Source organism: Spermophilus citellus (genome assembly GCF_964194105.1).
Source record: "Spermophilus citellus genome assembly, chromosome: 2".
Lineage (NCBI taxonomy): Eukaryota > Metazoa > Chordata > Mammalia > Rodentia > Sciuridae > Spermophilus > Spermophilus citellus.
Genome location: NC_138183.1, coordinates 235,207,608 through 235,222,170, shown reverse-complemented (window position 1 = coordinate 235,222,170; position 14,563 = coordinate 235,207,608). Strand labels below are relative to the sequence as shown.

Genomic DNA, 14,563 nt, shown 5'->3' with positions numbered 1-14,563 from the left:
AACAGGAAAGTCTCCTTTTCTTGTGAAAGGAAATAAGCAGACTCCCTCCACACAGGTGTGGTTGGGAACATCGTCATCTGGCCACTTCCTGTCTTCACTTTGTCCTTGCCACTCAGTAACTTTGTGACCTTGTGCATGTCTCAGGAATTTTTGGCCCTCGATCTTTTCTTCTATAGGATAAAGAAGTCACTTCCCTCCATGTAAAGAATTCTGTTTAATTCAGCTAAGGTGTCTTAATGAAGGCCTGTTTTTGTGGTAGATCTCTGCAGAATGCTGGGATACCTCTATGGGCAAAACAAACCGCAAGACTACCCACAGGACTGCAGTGAACAGTGGGAAGACTATTTTAAAAGGGCAGGAACTGGGAGCGCTGGAGCACACCTGTAATCCCAGCGGCTGGGCAGGCCCAGGCAGGACTGCAAGTTCCAGACCCTGTCTCAAAATAAAAAGGTTGGGGATATAGCTCAGTAGTAGATCACCGCCCCCCCCCCCAAAAAAAAAGGGACATGCATGTAGTCCCAGCACTTGGGAGGCTGAGGAAGGAGGATGACTGTGTCTAGGAGTTGAAGGCCAACCTGAGCAACATAGTAATAGCCCATCTCAAAAGGAGTGTGGCGGTGGGGGTTCTATAGACATAAGGGGTAGTTAACCCCACCCCTACATACACTGGCATCACATCCCACCCCGTACACACACCTTGCCTCTTAGGAAGAGATGGTTGGGTTCTGAAGGATGAGTCCTAGCACGATGGAGCCTGAGGTGTTGGAAGCAGAGGGGATGGTTTGAAGACGTCCAACATTACTGGGGTTTTTGGAATTTGGTGGAAAGGCTGGAGATACAAACAGGAGGGAGACCATGAATCCCTGAAAATAATTCATGATAATGACTGTGAACTTCTCACTGAGGACAAAAGTGTAGAGAACTTTTAAAGTGCTATATATATATATATATATATATATATATATACACACACACACACACATATATATATGTATATATATACATAACATATATATACATATATATAAAACATATATATACATATATATGCATATATATGCATATGTATGTGTGTATATGTGTAATATATAGAGTTTTTTTTTTAACTTTTGTCAAATAACACAATCACAACAATTAACTTTTCCAAGCTGGAGGAAAAAAACAGACTCAGGATCAGTTTCTCCTACAGCACACTCAACACAGAGCCTGGAGATAGCAGTGGACTCCCTGAGGTTGACCACTCACACCCATAAATCTGTTCCCACTTCTGTCACCAGAAGTCTGAACTCATGGAACTTCAGATCAACTAACTGTCACTTGGAGTTCCCTTGACCCCCACTTTATGCTTTGTTAATTTGCTAGAGCAACTCCAGAACTCAGGGGAATACATTTAACCACTTATTAGAAAGGATATTTGAAGAACTGGGCATGTGGCTGAGGGGTAGAGCCCTTGCCTAGCATGAGTGAGGCCCTGGGTTCAAAACCCAGGACTGCAACAAGTAAAAATAAAAGGTGTTTCAAAGGATAAAAATAAGTAACCAGATGAAGGGGTAAACAGGGGAAGGTCTAGAAGGGTCCCCAGAACAGGGGCCTGCATGCCAGGGAGTTGGGGTGCATGACCCTCCCGGGATGTGGATGTGGTTTTATTCCTCCCCCCGTAAGCTTCCACATCTTCAGCTGGCCAGAAGCTTCCTGACCCCTCCCCTTATGGACACATCATTGTGTTGACATGACTGAAGCATAGCAACTGTGGAGAAGTGTGAGTGGACAGAAAAGGGCCTGGTCCATGCTGACGGACAGCTGGGACTCCCAGCAAGGCCCGTGTGCAGGTTCCCCTTGGCCCCTCTGACAGCCTGCCTTTCTCGGTTGCAGTTCCTTTCTAAAATAGGGGTCTCATCACCTACTGTCAGACAATTTCCGTTAAGGTAAGTCAGAGAATTTCCGTTCAGTCACTCTAAGACCTGCAGGCAGGGGAATAGGAGTCTCCACCGCCCGGGCTGGAGAAGAGCAGTTCTGGTTTCTACCGCCTGCCTTGGTCAAGGAGTTCTGAACCAGGGACCACGGATGAAAACCAAAGAATACTTCTTGGCTTCAGTTTCCATTCTAGAATAGGGCAATAGGTCATTCCACAAAACTGAATAAGTGTTCTGATGACATGAGCAGAGGCAGCTACCTTTACAGACAGACAGGGCTGAGGGGAGCAGCAGCAGGTTAGGCTGAAAAGCAAGTTGGTCTTGCAAAGTTCCTTTATGTGTGTGGCAGGGGGTGGCAGAAAAATCGAAAACATTATGAACATCAGGTCACTTTAGTTTTATCATTTTTGTGAAAAGATGAAAGCCGTGGGAACTTATCATTCCAGTTGAAAATGGCCTCTGGGAAAGTGGACTATCTTTAAAATCCTGGTTTCTGAGATGAACAGGTTAGTTTCAGCTTGGTGACTGGAACTTCAGCGTAAGTCCATTTTTATTTTTAAGTAGGCCTCTCGGGCCCTAATGCAGGAGCTCAGTCCAAAATAAGGCCCCTTGTCATTTTTATTGAACTCTTTCACTTAACACAAAGTGGCATGGCCACCTCAGGGCTCCACAGCCTGGCTAGACTTTGTGCAGAGACATCAGCTTGTTACCTGCAGAGTCGGGATTGGGTTTGTGTTCCATGGAGTCGAAGAATGAACACTGCCCTGGAGGTAAGCAAGGAAGCAGGAATTTTATTAAAAAGGAAAGTGAGAGAAAGATCTAGAACTCCCTGCACAGAGCACCTGGGAGGAGCAAGAGTGCCCTTTAAGTCTTGCAGTGCTCCTCCTTTTCAAGGCACATAAGGAGAAGTTGATAAGTTCCTCTTTATTGGTTTTGGTATTGCAACTGTCCCACAGCCAGCATGGGCCAGATTATGGATGATGCAGTCACTTTGGGCAAGATGGAGACTTCCACCTTTCTAAGAAGCAGGAACTGTCTTATAACATTTTGCAGCAAGTTAAGATGGCTGCCCTTGTGCTTGCCCTCTCATCAACCTATACTGTCCCTTCCTAGTCTCCAATGCCTAGCCTTTTCCATCTCAAGCTCAGTCTGGTCCCTTGAAATACATGTACTGTAAACCTTAGGGCAAACTTTCTTTTTAAATCAGAAGGAATAGGCAAAGCCAAATAGCCCATAATACTAAATAACACTTGGTTAATCTAAAAGAAAGGAGAGAAAAAGAGCATGTGGCACCAACAGGAAACAGTCAATTGAAGCCAGTCATATCCATAATTACATTAAATGTGAATGGACTGAAGACCAACTGAAAGATCACCATGTCATCATCAAAAATCAAGAAGATGGCGTTTGCAAGAGACCTAGTTTATATTTAAAGACAAATAGCTAAAGGTAAAAATGGAAAAATAGGCCAGGCAAATAGCAATAATGAAAAACGGAAGTGTTCATAGTAAGTGTGACATGGGAGACTTCAAGACAAAAGAATTTCCCAAAATAAAAAGGAGCTTTTCAAATTGATGAAATTGATACTGGTCTTGGAAAATCAGGATTGGGTTCTTGTTCCCCTGGTGTTGAAGATTAAACACCCAAGAAATGCTGAGGCAAGTGTACGAAGCAACGTTTATTTAAGAGACAGAAGAGAGGAGAGAGGAGAGAGAGAGGTAGAGAAAGACTTGGGGGTGGGGGACCCAAAGCTGGTGCCCGTGGGAGGGGGTATATGTTATTCCTTTCTAGATCTCAGTTTTCTTCCTATCTTGCCTCCATGACCAAGAGGCAAGAAAAGAGCCGCCCAGGGGTGCTCATTAGCAACTCCTCACGTTGGGAGGAGCAGTTCCTGGAGGTATAGGTAACTTTGGTAACTGGCCGAGAGGGTGGGAAGTGCTGTGGAGGTGTTAGCATTTCATTTCCTGTCTTTGAATCAGCCCCATCTTCCCTAGGAATCATTCATTATCTATGCTGACTGTCTGTCCCTTGTCCCCATTTCATTCCCCCCTCTGATTAAGGGAACCCTGACTGCTGTAAGGGGAAATGGGTGATAACCACTCTGGCTGCTTCAGGCTGAGAAGGGGTGACATGGGGTAAGCGGTTTAAATTTCCCTTTCAGGAATGTTTTGGGTTGGTCAAGAGGTCTCTGGTAAAAGTAGGGTTTGGAAAGAGCAGGTTGTAAAGTCTTCTGAGAGGCAGGTGTTCTAAGAAACAAGAAGCTGTGAGTGCTGGGATGAGATGAGTACAAACATTTGAATGTGATGATAATTTTTTTTTTTTTTTTTTTTTTTTTTTTTTTTTACCAAGAGGTGCAAGAGCTGAGAAGCTGTTTTCATGGCCATGCGGGGGTGGACATGGCCTCTGTTTGGCTTGAAAATCTTTAAGGATATTAGTTACATTATCAGAGTTATCTGGAATGTAAACTCAACACTTAGTTTTTATAATATCACAGATGTCCCCATAAGATATAGTTAAGATATCTAACACCATGTGTTTTTTTTTTTTCAGCCTGAATAAGACAGAAACAGCTTGGGCAGAACCCAACATGCCTGACCCTGCATCCTTAGAAGGAGAAGTTTGAGCCCTAGGTTTGGCACGGTCACAATGAGGGAATTTCAAACTGTATATAAGAGAGTGGCTGCGGTTGGGTTTTGTCCATAAGAACAGAAAGCTCTTGGTGGTGACTTGTTGGACTCCCAGAAAGTTAGCACGTTTGGTAGTGGCTGATGGTTGGTGGGTGGTGGCTGGTGGCTGGTGTTGGTGGCTGGTGGATGGTGGCTGGTGGCTGTTGGCTGTTGGTTGTGGTCTTTGAATATTGTTTTTTTTTTCTTTCTTTTTTTTTCCTTTTGTGTTTTGGGATTCTTTGGGGGGGATATTTATTTTATATATTATTAGTTTTTTAGCTAGCATCCTAAGATGGTGTTCCATTTTAGGATAAGCAGTGAGAGTAGTGAGAGCAGCCTAGAGCCCCCAGAGCTGGGCTCCTATGAGCCCGCCTTCACAGACCATTATGAAGTTGTGCGGGGCATCGGGGAAGGGGGCTTCGCCACGGTGAAGCTTGCCCGCCATCGCCTGACTGGGACAGAGGTTGCAGTGAAGGCCTTGGCAAAAGTACTCTGGAACCTCCCCTTCCTATCTGAGCCAGATCTGATGGCGGGCTTGGACCACCCAAATGTGATCCAGCTCTTCCAGGTCATCGAGACCATCAGCTATGTCTATGTTGTAATGGAATATGCAAGTAGGGGCAACCTACGGAAACTCATCGCGGAACCTGGTGGCATGCCGGAGGAGGAGGCCCGCAGGCTGTTCAGGCAGACCGTGCGGGCCGTGCAGTACTGCCACATCAAGGGCATCGTGCACCTGGACCTCAAGCCGGAGAACATGGTGCTGGATGACAGCGGCAACGTGAAACTCATCGACTTTGGCCTGAGCGCCCGGTTCACAGCTGGGCAGAAGCTGAACAGGTTCTGGGGCACTCTCCTCTACTTTGCCCCTGAAATCGTCCTGGGGGAGGCATACGAGGGCCCCCCTGCCGACGTCTGGAGCCTGGGTGTCACTCTCTACTTCATGCTCACGGGGAGACGCCCATTTATGGCCAGCACTGCTCAGCAGGTGAAGAAGCTGATCTTGGAGGGAACTTATGACACTCCCCTGAATGTTTCCGAGGGAGCCCAGAGCCTCATCCGTGAGATCCTGACGGTGGACCCCACCCAGAGGCCCACCCTAGAGCAGGTAACGAGGCACCCGTGGCTGAGCCAGGGTGAGGCAGCATCGCCCAGTCCTTCTGTCCAGGTGCTCCCTGAACTCCCAGATCCCACAATCATAGCAACCATGGTCAACATGGGTTATGACCCCTATAACACCTGGATGTCCCTGGCCAAGAAAAAGTATGACAATGCGATGGCCATGTACCTCCTGCTCAAACACCAGAGAATCCAGGGGGCGGGCTGCAAGCACCAGGTGAAGCGCATGAGTCATGGGGGGGTTGGGCCTCCCCTGGGGCCTGTGGATCCCCCCTGGGTCCTCCCCAAGAAGCGTTCCAGTGAGCCTGCCCTTCCCTCACCCCGTGAGCAGCTGCAGCAGCCTGGGGAGGCCAAACAGACCCAGCACAGCGTGCCTGCCATCCAGCTGCACTTCCTCAACATGGACACACCCCCTCCCAGCCTCACCTCCCAGCCCCACTGTGTGCCCAGCTCACCCAAGCCCTCCGTGAGCCTCAGTAGGAGGGCCCCAGAAGAGGACAGCTCATCCTCCCAAGGGACCCCTGAGACAGGGCAATCCCACCACCGAGTCAGGGGTTGGAAGAGGGTGAGGAGGAGGATCGTCACCTGCACCCAACAGCTGTGCTGCGCACCATGCTTCAGTCGCTCAGCCATCAGGAGCACAGTGGCTCCAACGGACCTTCCGAGCCAAGACAGAACCAACAGAACCGACAGACAGCCAGAACACCTCAGTGCCACCTGGCCCCGGCTTCCCCGCCCAGGTCCCAGGCAGGCAGGAGCATCTCTGCATCCACCAGGAGTCTCCCCTGCCCCTAGCTGTGAAGACACATCATAGAGACCTTTCCCTGCCCTTTGTCCTTTCTCCCATGCTTTGGGAGAAATTTATTTTTAATTTCTTTTTTTCACAAATTGTCTAATAAAATTGATCTTTTAAATATTTTTTAAAAGGGTAGTTTTGTTTGTTTGTTTATTGTTTTTAAGAGGGGAGGCCTCAGGACAAAGGCCTGAGCCTAGAGCCATCCTCTCCTCTCACTTGTCTTGAGCCAGCGGCGATGGGGACTTGCTCCCCTTGACCTAGTGTAGACAGAGATTCTCCTCTTGATCCAGTGTAGAGTTGGTTCACTTTGAGCTGGTCGCCTTAGCCAGAAGGAATCCTTTTCCGGGTCTTCAGGCCCTTCCCTGCAGTGTGGGGAGGGTGGGTTGCAGCTGTTGGAGAGGACACCTGTGGCAAGGTGCTGGAGAGTCCAGAGTGTTCTGTGGCTTCCTGGCCACAATCCCATGTGCAGGGAGCAGAGCTGGGCCAGTGGGCAGGGGTGGGCCTGTCTGCAGTGGGGGCTGGGAGCCTAGCCAAGAGCTCCTCTGGTCACAGCTAAAGGTCATGGAGAGGGGACACATGGGATTCAGGGAGTGGAGACAGGGATGCTACTTAGGTAAAAGCATGGTGCACCTGAGTGGAATGGCTCTTATCTTTGGGGTCTGTTGACAGAGAATTCTATAAAGTGAAGTGCACACAAATAACAAGTCAGCGACGCTCAGGTTAGGACAGGGGGCTTCGAGCACCTTCCAGCCACGGACCTCTGCGCTCTGGACGCCCACAGCTGCTCTGGCAGCTCTTCCGGCCCTTCCCTGCAGCAGTCAGAACTTGATACCGCTAACAAAACGGTGTCCTGTGTGTCACCTTAACACTCTCCCTGTTTTCACCTTGAGACAAGAAGAAAGTTTTAATGTACAAATACTCTCTCATGCTGTTTTTTTTTTTAAGATTTCTTTTTTAGTTGTAGATGGACATAATACCTTTGTTTTGCTTATTTTTTTATGTGGTGCTGAGGATCGAAACCTCACATATACCATGAACTTTACCAATGCGCCACAACCCCAGCCCCTTCTCATGCTGTTTTAACCATATATATTATTTTGTAAGAGTCAGGAGAGAAGAGAATCAGTATTATCAGGTTCATATATAATAGATTTTCTCCAATATATATATATATATATATATATATATATATATATATATATATATATGAGACAAATATAAATATAGCTTCTAGAATTTTGATTTTTGTAGCATTTTAATAATGATTTGGGCCGGACACATCTTAAATAACTCCAAGTTTTAGAGTCCAATTTGTTAAAACTTTAGTCCTATAACAACATGACTCCATGAAGAAATGCTTCCAAGGATCTCCTGAGCAGTTGACAAGAAGGCAGCCCTATCACGGGCCACGTGCTATTTTGGTAGAAAATGCCATGCGCTTATCAAGCCCTCGGTCACACAAATGGCAATGGTAAAAAGTCTTATTTGCTGAAGACCCCAGAAGCTACTCTGCTGAGCCCAAATCCCTGCTTTACCCTCCTTGTGCCTCATTTTCACAAATGTGAAAGGTGGGCAGCAGTAGGTCCCTCTGACAGGACCGAAGGCTCAATTGAAGTTCAGAGTCGGATGTTGTCCTAGATCCATGCTGGCCACCGTCCCACACATGTTCATGCCTGTGTAACCTAATGAAGAAACTAACTTCCATGATTAGATCACTTTCAAAGTAAGACCTGGTTTGGGGAAAGTGTTGAGTTTAACCAAGGCCACCTTCACTTTATGTGATGAAATTTCCTTCCTGACCTGTCCCAAGTCCTAAACATAGGGTCACGTTCATCTGATCAGAATCACTAGGAATTAAGAAGATGTGAAGTATTTGAATCACCAAGGGGAGTTCTTCAATGACATTTGGTGGAATGAACATGAAGTTGTATAAAAGATGTATACATGTTGCAAAAACAGACTGAAATATTCTGAGTACATCAGGAGAAGTAAAGGACAGAAGGTGTGTTTAGGATGCAAATTCAGAAAAACACACACAGCAAGGGTCAGGTTGCAGCTTGTATGGGTCCTGGGGTGTCGATCTATCTAGTGGCTTTGGTCCTGGGCCCATATAGTGCTGCACCCAGGAGAGAGCCTCTACCCCCTTGGAGAAGGTGGACACAGCGGAGGGGCAGCCTGGGAACATCAGTGGCTCAGCATCCTTCTTCCTTGCACTTGTGACTGGGAGTGAGAAGCAGGTGCAGCTCCTTGCTCTGTGATATCACTGTAGCCTTTTTGGAGAGTTTTAAAGTGGATGCCACACAGCCACCTTCAGGTATCACTGGCCATCCCGTGTGTACGATGAGCGTCCATCTTCAAAGACAGGGGCACGAGTTCCGCCATGATGGATAAACCCTACCTACTCCAAGTGCTTCTTAGGCCACTCCTGTAGGACACCATATTTTCTGTTGATTCACTTCTATTCCATCTGCTCAAGCTTCAAATTTGGGTTCCTTAAAATACCCAGTTACTCCAAGTTGCTCCACAACTAAGTAAGCTTAGAAAATTCTCCGTAGATTTCTTTCTTGGAGAACTGTCATTTACATCACTGTTCAGACTATCAGCATTTTCCAAACTCATCTGTCACCAGGTAAAACTAGTGGATAGTTAGCAATACTAATATTGGGATACTTGATACTTAAGTTGAGGATTGTTATGTTGATTAAAAACAGAGAATGCATGTAGTTTCTAATGCATAAAACATAATCAGGGCTCAATAAATGCAGAGTGATTATTACTAAGCCTGGCTAACAGCCCTGCTGTATTCTGAGCATCACACACAAAAGCTCCTCACATTCATCAGATGAATGCAAAATGAAACAGAGTAAAATCTGTGCACCTCCCAGGGCTTAAATTGAAGAGATTGTCCACACCAGATGCTGTCAAGAGAGTAAAATATCCAGACCTCCTGTATATTGCTGGTGGGAAGGTAAAATGGTACAACCACTTTGGGTAACTCTTTGTTGATTTTTTTTTATGAAATTAAATCCACATCTACCTATGTTCCAAAAATTCTCCTCCTAGGTGTTTACCTGAGAGAAGTGGAAATATATAACTTCAAATACGTTGTGCGTAAATATTTGTAACTTTTATTCCTGTAGTCAAAACCCAGAAAAAAAAAACAAATGTCGGGGCTGGGGTTGCAGCTCAGGTGTAGAGCGCTCGCCTAGCATGTGCAAGGCCCTGGGTTTGATCCTCAGCACCACATAAAAATAAGTAAATAAAATAAAGGCATTGTGTCCAACCACACATAAAAAATATTTTTTTAAAAAAACAAATGTCCATCAATGGTAAATGGATACGTTGCAACATTTATCTGATAGGCTACATGGCAGCAATGAAGCAGAATGAACCACTAATACATATGACAACGTGGCTGAATATCATGTTGAATGTACAAAACTCCATACACAAGACACGCCTCTATGATTCCATGTACATGGAGTTCTGAACCTGGCAGGATTAATCCCTGGGAGCACATGAGGCAGGGATTGGCCAGGGGTGTAAGAAAGAGTTTCCTGGAGTTCTCTACCTTGATTAGGGCATGGGTTACTTGAGTATAAATTTTAAAACTTAAGTGGATGCTTCAGATGTATGCATTCTAGCTGGGCATTGTATCACATGCCTATGATCCCAGTGACTTGGGAGGCTGAGGCAGGAGGATTGCAAGTTCAAGGCCAGCCTCAGAATTTAGCAAGGCCCTCAACATCTAAGTGAGATCCTGTCTTTAAATAAAAAATAAAAAGGAGTGGGGATGTAGCTCCATGGTAAAGCATCCCTGCATTCAATCTCCCGTACCAAAAAAAAAAAAAAAAGATATATTCATTCTCACACATATTCTATTATATAAAGTATAACTTGATTTTTTTGTTCCACTAAAAGAGCTTTTTATCACCTGTGTAGTCACTTTCTGGGATGCTATTGCTTCCACCTGACTTGGATCATCCTAACTTATTTTGAGTCAAAGCCAGGACCTCTGGCATTGTATCTGCAAATGTGTCTCAGAGCTCTTGACCCCATAAACATGTACAGAATCTGTATGTCGGATCTTCTGGTACCTTCTCTGGTACCTTCTCTACTTCACAGAGGTACCTTCTGGTACCTTCTGTACTTCACAGAGCATGCACGAATTCTCCTGCATGGGAACACTTTGGGGTTACCTCACCAACATGAGTTTGCTGTTTTTCTACCCTTCTCCTGGTAAAAACGGAATGCTGCTTAGAATTCTCCTCTTGTGCTGTGTCTCATTTGTTTACTCCAGCCTGTGGCCCACACTTGGCTTGACATTCTCCATCTGAATCTTGAAGAGACGATAGAAACAGCCTTTCCTCCCGAGGAAGGCACGATCCTTCCAGCCAGTGCCAGTGAGACCGTCTATTAGCTCCACTACGGAGGTCCCCAGAGCATCCCTGGTTTCCATGAGCTCCAGCAGCCTTCCAGGGAACGCCCTTTGTTTCCACGAGCCATAACTGGTTTCTGAACCTTGTCTGGTGTGAAACACCTTGAAGAGCCAGGAATTGGTTGGTCTACTTCTTCTTGTGAATTAAAATAAAAATAAACTGGTGGAAGAAAATTGTCTTTGGAAAATAAGAATCAAACCTGGACCTAGGGGTGGGCCGGGAGAGTATAGTCACAAATCCAAGTGACCAACAAAAGCCATCAGTTGGTACTGAAAGCATTTTCATTAGCTTTAAAATAGTAGCAGCCCCTGCTCAGCCACTCCCCAGCCTCAGTACTCAGGTACACAGGGCTTTGCAGAGAACTCAGAGGTGGGTGTGACTTGAACATCTCAAAAGTCTAGAGATGGAAATGGAAGACCCCAGGTGCTAGAGACTGAATATCTTCCCTAGAAATTCATGTTGAAATCCTCACCCCAAGATGATGATAGGAGGTGGGGCCGTTGGTAAGTGATTATATCTTGAAGGCAAAGGGAGACCCCCTCACCCTTTCTGCCACACGAAGTTACAAAAAGAAGATGGGTCCTCAACAGATACTATATCTGCTAGGTCCTCGATCTTGGACTTGCCAGCCTTCAGAACTATGAGAAATTAATCTTTATTGGTTTATAAGCCATCTGGTTTCTGGTATTTTTTTATAGCAGCCTGACAGACTAAGATACCAAGATTGTCAGAGATTTGGTTTTTTTGTGTTTTTTTTCCACATTTTTAAATTGTTTTTAATTTTCAGGAGTAAAAAAGTCATAACACTTACTATAAACTGCTGACAGTTGATATCAAGTAACTCCATTCATTAATGTTTTCCTTTCCTTGAAAAAAATGAATGTATTTTCCTTTCCTTGAAAATGAATGTATTTAATATCACATCTTTTAAAAAACAAACTCAAAGATACTTGTGCTTATCAATAATTTTGTGAATAGCAAAATTCAAATACATCCATGTTTTTCATGATACTGTTATATGTCAATTTAACCTTTTAAAAACTTATCACTTTTCACAATGAGAAAGTAGAAAACAAAATGTAATCAAAAGGAACAAGCCTGAGTCATTTATTCTCTTTGTCAAAAGATAACAGGTTAAATGTGGGGTTCAACCTAACCATAGAGACAGACTGCTTCTGTTTCTAACCTTTACCTCTGGCTCAGGAAAAAAAAATCAATGATCATGCACAATCTACTGGTAAATATGAATTCACTATCAAATTCTTCCCTGTTTTATAAGGAAAGAAATTAGGTTTAATGCTGAAGAAAGGAATCAATTTAACACAATTTTGCTATTATCAGAATTTAAGAAATGTCCACAGGAACCTCTTAGAAAACAGGTTACTGTCCATTCACCCAAGGAGATTAGGCAATCCTAAATCCACATAAAAATATTTCAAAACATGTTTTGTCCTCACACATATTCTTTTTCCTCTGCACCAAGTTCAGATTAAATGTCTTTAAATGACCACTTCTGGTATGTGTCCCTCAAGAGCTCATGTACTGGAAGCCTGGTGCCTAGTGTGGCGATGTTAAGGGGTAGTGGTACCTTTGAGAGGCGGCCTAGTGAGAGGTCATTACTGGCCCTTCCCCACCCTCTGGTGTCCAGTCTCACCACCCTGCATGGATTGTGATGTCATCCACTAGGAAGTGCTACAGCCTGAGGCCCTTGCCAGAGCCAGAACTAAGTTACTGGTGGACTTTCAGTCTCCAAAACTTTGAGCTAAATAAACATCTTAATAACCTAGCCTTGGGTATTTCATTATAGTAACTGAAAACAGACTGATACAACTTCTATTTTAGCAACTGAATGTAAATAAAAAGCAAACTTCATTTCTAAATAAAAATCATAACACCATTTTTTAAACTACAAATGGTGCTATTATGTAAGAAAATGAGTTAAATAGCAAATTCTTATGTCTATTTATGACATGAATTATTATGACATGAAGCTCTCAAATTATTTTCAACTTAAGACAATCAGGCTATTGGGGTCATTTCTTTGGCTGAGTCAGTTGATTCACCTTTTAGTTCCGAGTCCCCTAAATTTTTTGTCTACAGTTAAAATACTTTCCCTCTTGCCTTTCTTAGGAACTGCATCATTAGCACAGAGTTTTCTCGTTTTAATGTTTGGCAGTTTCTTCCGATCAAAATCCCATTCCCTAAAACTTTTCAGATCCTTTGCATTTAAGATGCCTGGCATCTCAAGGCCACATCCTTCAGACTGCTGTCACTGTACTCCATTGGCTGCTTGATAACGGAAAAATGCCACCTTCCCCACCTGTCCCTGATGCTGGCATGTAATTCCATCTGCTCCAGCTCACTGCTAAATCTATTTAAGTACCTTTCAACTAATTCACAAGCATCGTTGTTTGAATGCCCCAATTTGGGGGGATCCAGATGATTTTGAAACCACTGCAGTTTTTCCACCAATAAGATGGAGACGCAAGGCCTTTTCATTCTTTAATTTTTTTTTCCTTGTTTGTGGGCCTTTCTCATAATCTGAGCTGATTTTCTACTACTTGGATGGATGACTTCTTTCCTGTCCTGTATTTCCTCCCTTTGGTACTTCAGGCATGGTGACATCCAGGAGGTCACAGAGAAACTCCACACTCCAGACTCAACAATCACAGACCCCAGCCGAAGCAGCTATACTCCAGCCCGAACACGTGTGGGACCCAGAGATTGGCTTTAAAATGCTTTTTGGAAAGACAAACTCAGTAAGAACTCTGGCATTTGGAAGTAGAAATACCCGCAGTCCCACCCCCACCACACCACTTAGCAGCTCCCGTGAAGGCAGACGGGATCTCGTAAGGATCCTCAAGACACTGCATCTGACACTTAGTGCTCCACCAGTCAAGGGACGCTTCTTTCCTTGTTTTCTGGTCTGCTCCAGACAGTATTTTTCACCTACAACTGCCCTAGGACAGAAAAATCTCATTCCCAAAGGTGATTATAAAGAATGTGAACAAAAAACAAAACAGGCATGAAATTTAAACAGGATATAGAATTTATTAGGTATTGACTATAAAAATAAAACCATCTAAATAGAAACCCCAAGAGATCCCTTACAGATCCCTTCAGGTACCTGTAGATCCTCCCACCCTAACCCCGATAAAAACACCATTTTGTATACACAAGGGCCAGTAAAGACTGAGACGCAAAACAGCCAAAGATGGCAGATGCTTAGCTTAGAGGGGTGACTGGGTCAGATGAGACGTTTCCTCCAGGAAATGTCTGTTTTGTGGTCAATCGTCAGCTCCTGGACCAGAGGCCGACATCGGGGCTGAGCGAGCGTGTGCCTGGCAGAGCCACTGGCCACAAGGCAGGCGATCTACTCCGTCATTGCTTCCTCCAGCTGCTTCACCATCCAGTCATAATTGTGTTCCTCTAGCGCTCGTTTGAACCGATCCATGGCTAGAGGGTCCACATGGGGACAAAGAGAAATGATATCATAGGTTTTCAGGTGGGACCCAGATGTCCCCAGGTCATCAGCGCCTCTTATGCAGGCATGTCAAACTTCAGCCCTCCTTCCTTTGGGCTAGATTCCCAGGCAACCTGTTATACCTCTGGTGGTTCTCTGTTAGGGGT

At 44.8% G+C, this 14,563-nt stretch overlaps 2 protein-coding genes and 1 pseudogene across 3 annotated transcripts in view; 1 reads left to right on the top strand and 2 right to left on the bottom strand.

Moving 5' to 3' along the window:
- Positions 1–4,871: 4,871 nt before the first annotated feature.
- On the top strand, positions 4,872–10,914 carry LOC308641801 (sperm motility kinase 2A-like; the record flags this gene model as incomplete). Its single annotated transcript, XM_081280393.1, has 2 exons — positions 4,872–6,164; positions 10,795–10,914. The coding sequence occupies 2 exons, from the start codon at positions 4,872–4,874 to the stop codon at positions 10,912–10,914; spliced, it is 1,413 nt and encodes a 470-aa protein (XP_081136519.1).
- Positions 10,915–11,473: 559 nt separating this feature from the next.
- On the bottom strand, positions 11,474–13,550 carry LOC308641800 (translation machinery-associated protein 16-like; annotated as a pseudogene). The gene is made up of 2 exons: positions 13,055–13,550; positions 11,474–11,571 (listed from the first exon to the last, which is right to left on the bottom strand). The product of its transcript is annotated as a translation machinery-associated protein 16-like (transcript).
- Positions 13,551–14,094: 544 nt separating this feature from the next.
- Positions 14,095–14,563, bottom strand: part of ACCSL (1-aminocyclopropane-1-carboxylate synthase homolog (inactive) like) — a 114,698-nt gene continuing 114,229 nt past the window's right edge. Inside the window, exon 16 of the mRNA XM_081282238.1 lies at positions 14,095–14,389. Within this exon, the coding sequence (XP_081138364.1) occupies positions 14,307–14,389 (83 nt within the window). The 3' untranslated portion in view covers positions 14,095–14,306. The remainder of the gene's footprint in view (positions 14,390–14,563) is intronic.